General features: G+C 39.5%; 1 protein-coding gene and 1 long non-coding RNA gene across 2 annotated transcripts; both read right to left on the bottom strand.

Annotated features, from left to right (window-relative positions):
• Positions 1–353: 353 nt before the first annotated feature.
• Positions 354–13,351, bottom strand: LOC103429386 (notchless protein homolog). The gene is given in 13 exon segments (XM_070804988.1): positions 354–903; positions 1,346–1,402; positions 2,153–2,207; positions 2,284–2,426; positions 8,627–8,764; positions 9,382–9,492; positions 10,110–10,173; positions 10,618–10,817; positions 11,373–11,500; positions 11,979–12,104; positions 12,226–12,315; positions 12,451–12,532; positions 12,961–13,351. Coding segments are annotated over 13 exon segments (1,428 nt in total). The 5' UTR covers positions 13,111–13,351; the 3' UTR covers positions 354–819.
• On the bottom strand, positions 5,445–6,009 carry LOC139188034 (uncharacterized). Its single transcript, XR_011571150.1, has 3 exons — positions 5,868–6,009; positions 5,673–5,736; positions 5,445–5,576 (listed from the first exon to the last, which is right to left on the bottom strand). It is a non-coding gene; the product is annotated as an uncharacterized lncRNA (long non-coding RNA).
• Positions 13,352–13,475: the final 124 nt, after the last annotated feature.

Here is a 13,475-nt window from a genome sequence, read left to right as displayed (position 1 = left end):
ACGGTAAAATTTGCCGGCGACAGTGAGGCCCTATTGTCTTCAAATTATTCCGGCATCATCTCCACCACGGAACAGCAGCCAAGTTCTAGATTTCCCACCGTGACAGGCTACAGCCACCAAAGCCCCGCAAAAAACCAATCCAGCCCACCCTTTCTCCTCACTGCAAAAGCCTTCTTACAGTCGCCGCCACCTTATCCCTTTCAAATCTCCCGCACCTAATATTCTTGATGCGTATGTGCTAAAAGAAACAACAAAATTCATGTTGCATGTAATTACTAATTGCACTTTCTTTTTATTTTTCAGTTTTAGCGAGGGTTATTATTTCAACAAAAACGACCATCGAATCCAGCATGAGAGCTAAGAAATGATATAAGCATATATTGGCATGACAGCAGAAGACCGGAATCAGCTGCAGGTATACATTTCCAGAGTACTAACGTAAAATATTAGTTCAGGGTTCGTTTCCCTCCAATATAACCAAAAACAAATATTAGTTCAGGAAAGAAATATATAAAACTACTTTATGGCACAACTCTAATGAAGAAAACTTAGCTGCCCTGCTATTCCACATCAGACAGCTCCGACAATGCTCGACCACGCAGAATGCTTGCACCCAATGCATCAAAAACTTTAATTCTGATTTAGGAGCTTTTCATGTCAACCTTTCTTGTGACTGATACTTAGATTCCCAAATCCTTGTTCATATCCCCGTAGTCGTATAGTATACATTATGTATACGGTGCCAAATACTTCAATGCACAATTACTACCATTGTGTATTTCAATCATGTAGTTGCTCGTACTACGGCCTACCATTAATCTAGCCCATCCATAGCTTCAGAACTCTATCCTTACCACCAGAAGCAGCCTTCCCACCATCTGGACTCCAATCAACAGCAAAAACCTTTCAAAAACAAATTCAACATTCAAAAATGGGTCTTACCATGGATCAATATAACGAGGGCATGTATACTCCCTGCATAAATCTTATCATGGGTGCATTTGTCTTCCTTCATTCGCAGCATTAACTGCTGTGTCCTTATATAACAGGTGGAATGAATATAAAGGCCACCAGACAATAAAACTCTGGAGGCCTTGGGTTCCCTCAAAGTACCCCAACTTGTCTTTGTGAATATTCAGAGGAGTACAATTAGAAGACTTGCTTAAGTACACATGCATTGCTGTATGTTAGGGTCAATTGATTTAGTTGATGTCTTCCTACAGTTCGGAATTGGTATCTGTTTTTGGGAATCTTCCTATATCTCTATGTTTCCATCCTCCTCCAAGCATGCTTCGGTAAACGAAACAGTGTATCAGTACAGTTGAGGTGAAGGGAAAATATATACCTCATCTGCATGGCCTGGAAGGTCTTGTTTTAGCGCCCGTGCCCTGATATCCCAAACCTATATGATTAAAAAGGTCGTACCCAGTGCACAAGGCTCCCGCTTTACGCAGGGTCTGGGAGAGGTGAATGTCGGCTAGCCTTACCCCCATTTATAGAGAGGCTGCTCCCAAGTCTCGAACCCGAGACCTACCGCTCCCAAACCTATATGATTGAAAGAAAAAAATCAATCCCAAAAAACTCCACCACAACCAAAAAGGGCATAGCACGCAGGCAAAGGTACACAATAACAAAACAAGTGTAAGGAATCTGAAGTCAGTTGCTCAAAAATTGGTGTTCATACGTGATGGAAATATTCAGTAATCAGGAAACTAAAAATAGAAATCAAGGTTATACCAATGTACATAACCACAAAGTACCAGGTCAAAGCTAATAATCTGCCTTATAGTGGTGAAATCATTAACACAAATTAAAAGATAACACTTTATTTTTTGGAAGATGAAAACAATATCAGGGGTTGATAGGGTTGGTATACAAACTCAAGTTATTTGAACGTCATATGGAAACTAATATCTAGTTTACCAGAACTGGGATTTAAACCATTAGTAAAATTTGAGATGATTCTTTTCATGACATGTAGAATTATCAAAATATGAAGAAACCACATGTCAATTATTTTTTTCCACTTACACCACATTACGTTTCATGATGTGTTTCTAATGCAATGTGAAATCTTACAATCTCACTCTTTTTAATAGGAATCCTTATCACCACCAAACAATAAAAAGTTCATAACCAGTAAATGGTTTACCTTGAGAGTTGAATCTTTGCTGCCACTTAAAAGTAGCCTACTGTCTGCCGACCAGCTGTGAGGCAACATGTAATAATTAGCCATACAACATAAGCATTCGAAAAACAGAAAGAATTGATATCAATTCAGACCTGATCTGGTAGACAGGGCCAACATGGCCTCGGAATGCTGCAACAAATTTTCCTGTAGTACCGTTCCATAACTTGACGGACCTATCAAATGAGGCACTTGCTATCCATTGCCCATCAGGTGAAAAGCAGACGTGGTTTACAAGCTGATACCAAGAAAACATTTTCATAGATCCATTATAAAGCTTAAATGAAAAAAACTTCCAACTACAGTAATTATAGCTCTAAGTTTAAGGCTTGTGCTGCAACGTAGATGCATTGTGCGTATTTTGGCAACTCAAAATTGCATCAGTTCATCCACTATGAAATAAAACATGTGACTGAAAGATGAAAATTGGAAAATTGATCCGAATTAACTTGCAGAACTAAAGATGAAATCAATAGTCTGCTGATTGGCATGACATTTTTTTAGTTGTAGTAAGAGGCACTGAAGCTCAAGGGAAAATTTTATAGGACGGCAATAAGGCCGGCGATACTGTATGGCACAGAATGTTGGGCGGTGAAGTATCAACACGTACACAAAATGGGTGTAGCGGAGATGAGGATGCTTCGTTGGATGTGTGGGCACACGAGAAAGGATAAGATTAGGAATGAGGATATCCGGGGTAAAGTAGGAGCAGCCAAAATTGAAGGAAAGATGAGAGAAAATCGGTTACGGTGGTTTGGACATATGCAAAGAAGGCCTACTGACGCTCCGATTAGAAGATGCGACTATGGGACAGAGGTTCAGGGCCGAAGGGGTAGAGAAAGACCTAGGAAAACTTTGGAAGAGACTCTAAGAAAAGACTTAGAGTACTTGGATCTAACGGAGGACATGACACAGGACTGAGCACAATGGCGTTCTAAGATTCATATAGCCGATCCCACTCAGTGACTTGGATTTTCCAAGTCTCCAACCGAGAAGTTTTCCTCACTCGGAAAATTAAGGGAACACTACCTCAACCTACATGCTCCACTCACAAAGCTTCAACATACAAGCTTCAACAAAAGAAAATTCAAAGAACTTAGCGAAGAAGGCTTTGGTGTATTTAACACAACACGTTGAAATGAAGGAAAGCTTATTTATTGATATCCCCGATAAGTTACAAATATGTACATATACATGAGTCAAAATAAACAAACATAAGGGAGCCTTCACAAAGGTTGCTTAGGAGAAGTCTCAGCAGTCGGTAGAGCCCCAGAAAGAGAAGGCACCGGAGGGGGATCATTCGGAGCCTCAGTACTGGACAGAACCCTAGAAGGAGGAGGCATCAGAGGTTGATCATTTGGAGCTTCATTACGCGGTACAACCCCAGAAGACGAAGACAATAAATGCCTTTGGAACAAACCCACAAATCTCTGATAATCAAGTAAAACCTAACCATCAGATTCCTTCATCTGGTCAAGCTTCCTCTTCATGTTTGTAGCATAGTCATGTGCGAGCCGGTGCAACTGTTTATTCTCATGCTTGAGCCCTCTAATCTCATGTTTGAGACTCATCACTTCAGCCGCCAATGATTCAACTTGGCGGGTTCGAGCAAATAGGCGTTGGGCCATATTAGACACAGAACCTGCACACTGAACACTGAACATTGAGAGCCAGAGAATCCTTAACAGCCAACTCATCAGACCGTTTGGAAAGTAGTCAGTTATCTTTGGGAGTGAGAAGGTTCCTGGCCACCACCGCAGCGGTCATATCATTCTTCATCACGGAATCCCCAACGGTAAGAGGACCAGTAGGGGAGACGAAGGATGGGCGCCATATGTTGTCTGGAGAAGGCGTGGTTGCCTCTTCAACAAGGTTCAAGTCAAAACGACGGTCGGAGGGGTCAGACATTTTCAAAGGTGTTGAAGAGAGAAGAGGTCGGACAAATCAAGATCTTAGAAGTGCAAGAATGGAGCTTCTACTGGTGGAGATTAAAGTGTGCTTTGGAACTTAATGCCAGCCTCTATAAAAATCTGCCCTCGATGAAGCTTCAGAAATCGAAGAGGCGCCTGCTCAGAAATTGAAGAGGCGTTTGCTTTCTCACAAGCTGGGCTGCTCAGAGATCACGAGGGTCGATCTCAGAAATCGAAGAGGCGTTTGCTTTCTCAAAAGCTGGGCTGCTCAAAGACCACGAAGGCCGATCTCAGAAATCGAAGAGGCGCTTGCTTTCTCAAAAGCTGGGCTGCTCAGAGATCACGAGGGCTGATCTCAGAAATCGAAGAGGCACCTACTTTTCCAGCCTTGTCAGCACCTGTCACACGCACACTCAGCTTTGCGGAAATTATGGGCATTCTGTCGAAGATTTCTGGTGAAGTAGAAAGCACATGAATCTTACTGTTCAATCACCCACTTCCCACACGCAACATTAGCTCATCGGTACCACAGATAACTTTGCCAAAGTTCTCTGACAAAGTTGAGACACGTGAAACTTGCAGCTCCCACTACATCGCTCTGACCAAGAAGGGTAAAAGAATAGTAAAGAAACAGCACTAACAAAGTTTAGACACATAAATTTTGAAGGTCTAGCTACCATATTATTACCCACAAGGGTAAAGGAACAGTACCACTGCTGGATAATTGGAAAGTCCCTGTGTGTCAACCTTTGTGCTTCATGGCAAGGTAGACTAGCAAACATGCCCAACCTTTACTCACATTCGAGAAAACACTCCCAACAAGATTGCTTGCTCCAAAATCGAAGAGGCACCGCCCTCCGAATCTCGAGAGCCAGACTCCCAACATGATTACTTTCTCAAAAATCGAAGAGACACCGCTCTCCGAATCTCGAGAGCCAGACCCCCAGCAGGATTGCTTTCTCAAAAATCGAAGAGGCATCGTTCTCCGAATCTCAAGAGCCAGATCCCCGACAGGATTGCTTGTTCGAAAACCGAAGAGGCACCACTTTCCCAACTTCAAGAGCCGGATCTCCTTGGATAAAGCTTGTCTGTAATCTTCACACGCAACATCAGCTTTCCAGATACCACAGACCACTTTTTCAAAGTGCTTTGATAGAGTTCAAACATGTGAAGCTGGCAGCTCTCATTACCGTGCTATGACCAAGCAGGGTAAATGAATAGCATTACTACTTGTTGTTAGGGAGACTCCTATATATGTCGACTTCCATCCCCAACGGACAAGCAGACCTGCAAAAATGCTCAACCCTTCCTCATATCTAAGAGGGCACTCCCAACGAAGCCTTTCAAAATATTCAGCTTTCTTTCCCCCCGATAATACCTCTGCAAACAAGCTATACTATCTCATATCATCAGGGTTAAAAGCAAGAGTATCCCATATCATGCTTTTTCCCTGTCTTTTCCTTTGGCCTTCTTCTTACCTGCAAGACAAGGAGAAAGAGAGCAATCAGTCAGCACTTGGAATCAAGCTTCCAGTCAGGAACTAACTGCCTGGAACCCCTTACCTGATTACTTACCTGGCATTGCTCTCGAGTACTCATCTTCAACATCTTATGCTTCCAGGGAAGATACCGCATCTGCCTGAGGAACAGATAGGGCAAGTGAGAAGGATACAAGGAAGCATGTGGAGACAAGCGTAATAGCACACGTGCCGATACATCCACTACTCTGTCAAAAGCAAAAGTATCCCATATCAGCAGGGTCGAACGTACTCTAGATTTGATGGACTTGTTTTGACCCTCTCTTCAGTCGGCCTTATACTCTGGAGGAAACCAGAAAACCCTCCAGCCCAGTTCAAGAATAAGCCTGTGGAAAGTTACTTCTTCAAAAGCAAAAGTATCTCATATCATCTCTTCTCATTTTTCTTCTCTTTATCCTTCATGCTGCCTGCAAGATAGGGAGAATGTGAACAATCAACCGGAACTCGAAATCAAAGTTCTGATCTGGGACTGATTGATTGGAGTTCTGATTGCTTACCTTGTCTGTCACCTCTTTCAGCAGATCCCCTAGCTCGGCGACTTGGGGGACTCCTACTACATGGTTTGTATCGCGCTTGACCAAGCCTGAAACTACAAGTAAGCTTCAAGTGAAATTGATACATTACCTTGTGCATCTCCACCAGTTAAAGATACCACCCCTGGATGGAGGAAGAGTACTTCCAGAGAAGATGCCACATCTACCTAGGAGACAAATAAGGCAAGTCAAGACGATACCACACTCCGGTACTTAGAAGTTTCGTGATTACGAGATCATTCTCCCACAATATTTCCTAATGTCATTTGTACTAAATCATTCACTTGTACTCACTAAAGGAGAGCTTGAACCTATGTACTTGTGTAAACCCTTCACAACTAATGAGAACTCCTCTATTCCGTGGACGTAGTCAATCTGGGTGAACCACGTACATCTTGTGTTTGCTTTCCTATCTCTATCCATTTATATACTTATCCACACTAATGACCGGAGCAATATAGCGAAGATCACAAAAAGCGACCGTTTTCGCTACCTAGGATCTATCTTGCAAGAGAACGGAGAATTAGATAGACATCTCAACCATAGAATACAAGCTGGATGGATGAAGTGTAAGAGTGCATCCGGCGTGTTGTGTGACCGTCGTAGGCCACTGAAGCTCAAGGGAAAATTTTATAGGACGGCAATAAGGTCAGCGATGTTGTATGGCACAGAATGTTAGGCAGTGAAGCATCAACACGTACACAAAATGGGTGTAGCGGAGATGAGGATGCTTCATGGGATGTGTGGGCACACGAGAAAGGATAAGATTGGGAATGAGGATATCCGGGGTAAAGTAGGAGTAGCCGAAATTGAAGGAAAGATGAGAGAAAATCGGTTACGGTGGTTTGGACGTGTGCAAAGAAGGCCTACTGACGCTCCGGTTCGAAGATGTGACTACGGGACAGAGGTTCAGGGCCGAAGGGGTAGAGGAAGACCTAGGAAAACTTTGGAAGAGACCCTAAGAAAAGACTTAGAGTACTTGGATCTAACGGAGGACATGACACAAAACCGAGCGCAATGGCGTTCTAGGATTCATATAGCCGACCCCACTTAGTGGGAAAAGGCTTTGTTGTTGTTGTTGTTGTTGTAGTAAGAGGCAGTGAGGAATAAAAGAAATTGCTTGTTTGGTTCCTCAGAAAACAGCTTCGTGTTCATAATAATGAAAAATATGTTTGCCCAAAAAAAACCAGAAATATGTTACCAAACAAGCTCTCACAACTGGCTTGAATTTTAAAACATAATAATGTATAGATAGCTGCAGACCCTGCAGGAAATGCTCTAAAACAATGTAAGATTTGCCTTTCATTTAACCAACTAAATTCACATAAAATGCAGTTTAAAGACTCAACTTTACATGTGTGGGATGGGAACTGGGATGAAGCACTGAATAAGTGAGCATCAAGGATAACGTTCTTCTCAAGAGGTTAAAAGTTGACGGTTCATCATTGAAATCTTTTCAAAGGATGGAATCCTAAATTCATGGCCCGAGTAGCTTAACTCTCAATGATTGTATAGTAACTCACCACAGGAGAGTTAGGAGGATGGACCATTATGATTTACAAACAAAGAAAATGTAACTGTCAGACCACGCCCAAAGCTAAAATTTGACACCCCAAAAAGAGGAATGGAACTTAAGTAAGCCTTCATTAACGAAAAAAGCTCAGGTAAGCTGACAAACAAGATCTTGTTAAAGTTTTTGTCTGGCTTGTGGCTAATGGGAAGCTCAACACTTGTGACCAAATTCAAAGGAGAAGCCCTTTTATTTGCTTATCCCCCCATTGGTGCAGTTTGTGCAAAGCTAAGGAGGAGAGTGTAAACCACATTTTTCTCCATTGTTCTTACTCGATTCAACTGTGGTGGAAATTGTTTTAGGAGGTTAGAGTTAGCTGGGTCATTCGAAAGGGTTGTTTCGAGCTTCTAAGCACCAATTTTGAGGCCCTAGGAATTGGAAGGAAAGCTAAAGCTTTGTGGGGTTGTCTGGTCTCGGCAGTTTTTTGGAACATTTGGTTGGAGCGTAACAAAAGAATTTTTGAGGATTATACTGGTGTGGGGGTAGAAGTACTTTGGGGAAGAGTAAGTTTCTGGGCAGCCCTCTGGGCTTCAGTTTCAAATGATTTTAAAAATTACTCTCTTTCTCAGTTACTGTGGGATATGTTAGCAGCAGTAAAGTGATTTAGGTTTAGGTTTTGTTGTTGTAGCCAGATCCTCTTGAGAGATTTTCTTGTTTTTGTTCTTGGTGGATTTCTTATCCACTTCTGTGTATTTCTCTGTTCTTTTATAAAATGTTTGTTTCTTCTCAAAAAAAAAAAAAAAAAACTCATAAGCACATTGATACAGAAACACAAATTGAAATATTAAGGTAGCATTTGTTAGAGTAACAGCATTTCAATCCAAACAAAAATTATCAGGAACTTGGACTACAGTTAACAACCGAGCATAGCATTCAAAAATATTTTACCAGTTGGTGACCTGTCATGCGAGTTTTAGGTTGTTTGCTGACAGAAGGTTCCCATAGAAACATTGTAAAATCATCAGATCCAGAAACCAATCTTTCAGGGGCATTGCCTTTCATTTTGTTATATCTTTCCAAAGCTGCCTATATGTCAGAAATTGAAAATATAATTAGTTTCATGGATGGGAAAAAGTGGTGGGGAGAGAGAGAGAGAGAGAGAGAGAGAGAGCATATATCAGGAGAGGTTATCACTTTTAGTCAGCTAACTGTAACCTAATCACAACACTGACATGTGGTAATCAATGTTATTAAAACTCTCAAAAGAAAAGCTTCAAAAAATCTGTCTTCAAGCTTTGGTGAGTTCTGAAAGAATCAGCACCATAAAATCCATAGTATACACTACTTCAAAACTAGTATTCCAGCATAAGATTGTTCAATCAAAGGTCAAGACTTTGCAGTTCCCAATTGAAAAAGAATGCAATAACAGAGATTCAAAGGTACATTTCTCAAAGAAAACAGATCTTGTCCTCCCCAACATTAATGTCAAAGATAAAAACAAATGCCTGAGTGGCAGGCCTGAATCCTTAAAATTAGTGAAAGGCGTACCGAATTTGTTCTCTTTTGATACTAAAGTATCGCTATGAAAAAAATATAAAACCACATTACTCGTTATAAATGAAACATATGAGACCTGAACAAAATAAACAATATCAAACCAAACAAGGTTAATGCAACAACCAAAGCAGATGATAAACAATTACCTTCTTCATTTCCTCTGGAGACGAATATTGCTTGCCAGTGTGATCAAATGCTCCAGTACGAAGAACATATTCAGTACTCAATGTAAGAGAGTTAACCCAATGACCATGACCCTAAACAAACCATACAAAATATCAAAGGTCATGAAATGTAAATTACAGATATTAAGATGCAAGAGCGTCAACAAGCACCATTCTATGGACAAGGCATATTAAATTAGACAAATAAGCATATTACTAACCATCAGTAACTTAAAGGGTATAACGAACAACAGAACAATCGAATTCCCAAACTATAAAGTAGAATTAGAAATTCAAATTACTAATAAAAAAGACGCACACTATAAGAAATCCAGAAAACCATTGATAAACAAAATAAGGAATACGAATAGTCTATATGCCCTCACAAAGCAAGGCCTGAAAGATGAGATGGAGTTGAAATCCGTAAAAGAAAACCACTATTTTTAAGTCAAGAAGCACTTATCAGTATCTAAAACATCTACGAAATTAACACATCCACAGATAACAATAAAGCATATAGAAATAAGTTATAGGTTATGGACAATAAACAACAATTTAAAACAATATTATGACATGAGACTACACCAAACGACTGAAAATAATGAGGTGATCACAATGTCAATAACTAAATTACATATTTACAAAGGGAATGAGCAATGATGCAAAAAAAGAGGTTCCAGACTAGCACGACCTCTAGATGTAATACTTACCTTCAGTTCACGAATTAGTTTTCCTTGAGTGGTCTCCCATACTTTGATAGTACAAACCTGGGAGCTGTGACAGTTAAGATAGAGATAGTTGTTATAAATCTGTAGCCAACTTCAGCTCAATAATATCGAAAATATAAGAGCTACCTGTATTGTCGTCTCAGAAGTCTTGGCCGACAATCCTTTTCAAATAAAGAATGTCAATAATCTTTTCAAGATCATCCAATCAGTTTTCTTTTGTTTCTAAGTAGCAGGGGTTTAGAGAAAGGCTATTGACAAGATCTAGAATTATAAAAAAATTCAAGGTCTTCTTACAACACAAGGGAACAAGGTGTAAATGGATGTATGGGTAAGTGGAACATTAAAAATTGATGAACATCATTATTATCCAAAAAGTCTCTATATATAATTCACATAAACATGTTGAACATAACTAACAAATATTTCATTTTTATTTTTTATCAGAAATAAATGTTTAGTTTTATTGAAAGAAATAGGAAAAATAATATACCCTGTATATATGACACCATCTCCACCCCATTTTACACAAGTTACTGCAAGGGTGTGGCCACTAAGACATATAACAGATTTCCTCAACGTAACATCCCATATGCGTGCATCACCATCTTTGCTAGCACTTACAAAGCGTCAACACGGAGCACTAAGGTGGACTGGTTCCCAAGAAATTCCAGTAATCCATTTCTTGTGACCCTAACAAATGAATAAAATAATACTTTCATCAAACAATTATCATAGAAAACGCATACTTCCCAGTAAGGGATTGTCAAGGAAAAGGCAATTTTCAGGAACATATAGTTGTCATCATGGCATCATCTTGATGGAGCCTAAATGGGCATACAGACAACCTTATACGTGATTTAATCTAAATTTCAAATAGTAAATATCATCCAAACCCAAGGCAGAAGATGTCAACTTTCATGTTATAAAGATGTCAAAATTCATGACACATAAAACCATTAATTACAAATTACAATATGTTACAGGGTATTTATTATGTATTAAAAAAGTATACTGGCACTCATTGCTTCACTCTTTATGGGAATTGGAACTCATTACTTAATAACATGCACAGAGAAAAAGAGAAGGTATGTATTCCTGTTAGTTCAGCTTTTGAGCATTAAAGTATAGCAAGTTCCTGAATGTAGAAGAGTTTCTCCGTATATGCATCACAAGCAACAGATTTACAGTGTGAAACAAACAACAGAGAAGTTTATAATGATCAGCGATTGAAGTGTAGAGACATACAACAAGTGAATTGCCTGATGGCTTCCCTGTCTATGGATCCCAACATTGAAGTTCTCCAGACTTGCTGCCACTAACAAGATGCTTACCATCAGGTGACCATGCAATAGATAGGACCCAATTCTTATGTCCTGAATAAAACAAGGTCCACTGTTAGTGCAAGTAATAGAACGACAAGTTATGAGAATGACTACCCTCTTAACTTATAATTTATTATTTTTATGGGAAAAAAGTTTGAAACTTATAACTCATAAAATGTAATCAACTTTAATCCAATGTGAACCGTCAAGCGAAAAAAGATTTAAAAGCAAAAACAAAATTGAAAGAACTTTATTCTCACTAAGTATGCAGCGCACCACAGCAAGGATATGAACTACAGTCTATGTGACAAAGCCTAACAATAAGTAATTGCATTATCCATCCCTAATCCCTACTGTAATCCAGAAAAGTGTTCTCAGATATCCAAATCATCTGTAATTCCTTTTCCTTTTTTTTCATATGCAAATTTTATCTGCTGTTTCATTTCAAAGTTTTCATAGTGTACAAACATAATGTAATGTTCAAAAGGTATAAAAACTAGGAATGTGAAATAAAACTTCGACTCTGAACCTGTACATCTGTGCAATGGCGTCTGAGTATTAAGGTCCCATAGTCGGACAGTTGTATCACCAGAACCGCTAGCCAACTGTTGGCCATCAGGACTAAAAGCAACTGAGAGTACAGCTTCTCTGTGACCTATAGTGACAAAACATAGCTTTGATACAATAATAAACAAAATTATATTCTCAACTGCATAGTAGTAACCAAAATTGGCATTCTGTGAGCCAATCCAGAAAAGGTTGATAGCATAAATTACCAGCAATTGTTGCCGAGCAACGATGAACGGGACGAATTCGGAAAACAGCTTGTGGTTGATAAACTATGTTGAGTACCTTCTCCACCGAAACTGCCAAGGTTTTTCACCAGAAAAGAGTATCAAATGAAAAGGCGGCCCCAAAATCTTTCAGTTGCCGTTGTTTAAGATATACACAATCAATGCAGCTGAAATGCTGACTAAAAATTTTGCCAATATCTAACTCACTTTTCTTCTTCTCAGCATATTTTCCAAGTGACTCAAGAAGTTCCTGATCTTGTATATAGAAAGCATAAGGTAGCCTCTCCTCCTGAACGAACCCGAAGCACGGACTTCATTACTTATATTAGCATGGAAAACTACATCACATGAAGCAGGATCCAAAAAAAATGTCACAAATCACTTCTTGCTAAAATATACTAAATTTGGAAAAACATAGACTCATATAGGAATTCAAAGATTCAAATTTATATATAATAACGCCCACAAAAATTTTGTAAATTTCAAAAGTCCGCACCCACTATTGTTAGTTGTGTTCAACTATTCGTACCATACAAAATTATATTTTTGCGATCAAAACGTAAATTGCTTCAATCCCATCAGCCCAAGAGACATGCTTCTTCAGTTTTTCATACAAAATTTAAATTACAAATTGAAATTCTGCAACTTCAACGAGGGGAAGTACAAAAAATCAACAGCACGATGCAAAATTTGTAAAGTAGTAAAAAATGATTATACATTTTTAAGAAGCTGATTGACGATTTGTTGAAGGTGTTGCGGCTCAGTGTTCTGAGGAAGGTAGACGGAGCTTCCTAATGGAGTCCCATCTGGGTACGTCAGAAGGCACAATACAGTCTTCCCCTCTGCTTCTTCTAGCTCCATAGCCATTGCAGATGAAATGTCCAAGTTGGAGAATCGTTCTTTTGTAAAAGTTGAGATTTTGGGGACTATATATAGCTATCGGTTCTGCGAGTTCAAAAATTGGGGGCGAGGGGTTTAGGGGTTTAGGGATTAGGGTTCGTCAGATGCATCGGTGGTCGCGGCATTTGGTTTCACGTCGGTGTCTTGGGTTCGACTCCTCCAACCAACAAATTAGTTGAGTTGTTCATAATTCATTGCCCCTATACTCGACAATATGAATTTTTTTTTTACTTATAAAAATGATATTGTAGAGAGGACATTCGAACTCAAGATCCGAAGTAAATTGAATCTCTTATTACAAGCCATTTTCAGGAAATTTTTTATGAGGCCCT

The sequence above is a fragment of the Malus domestica genome, chromosome 09 (assembly GCF_042453785.1).
Source record: "Malus domestica chromosome 09, GDT2T_hap1".
Taxonomy (NCBI): Eukaryota; Viridiplantae; Streptophyta; class Magnoliopsida; order Rosales; family Rosaceae; genus Malus; species Malus domestica.
The sequence above is the reverse complement of the archived record's forward strand: the minus strand, read 5'-3'. Positions and strand labels throughout refer to the sequence as shown.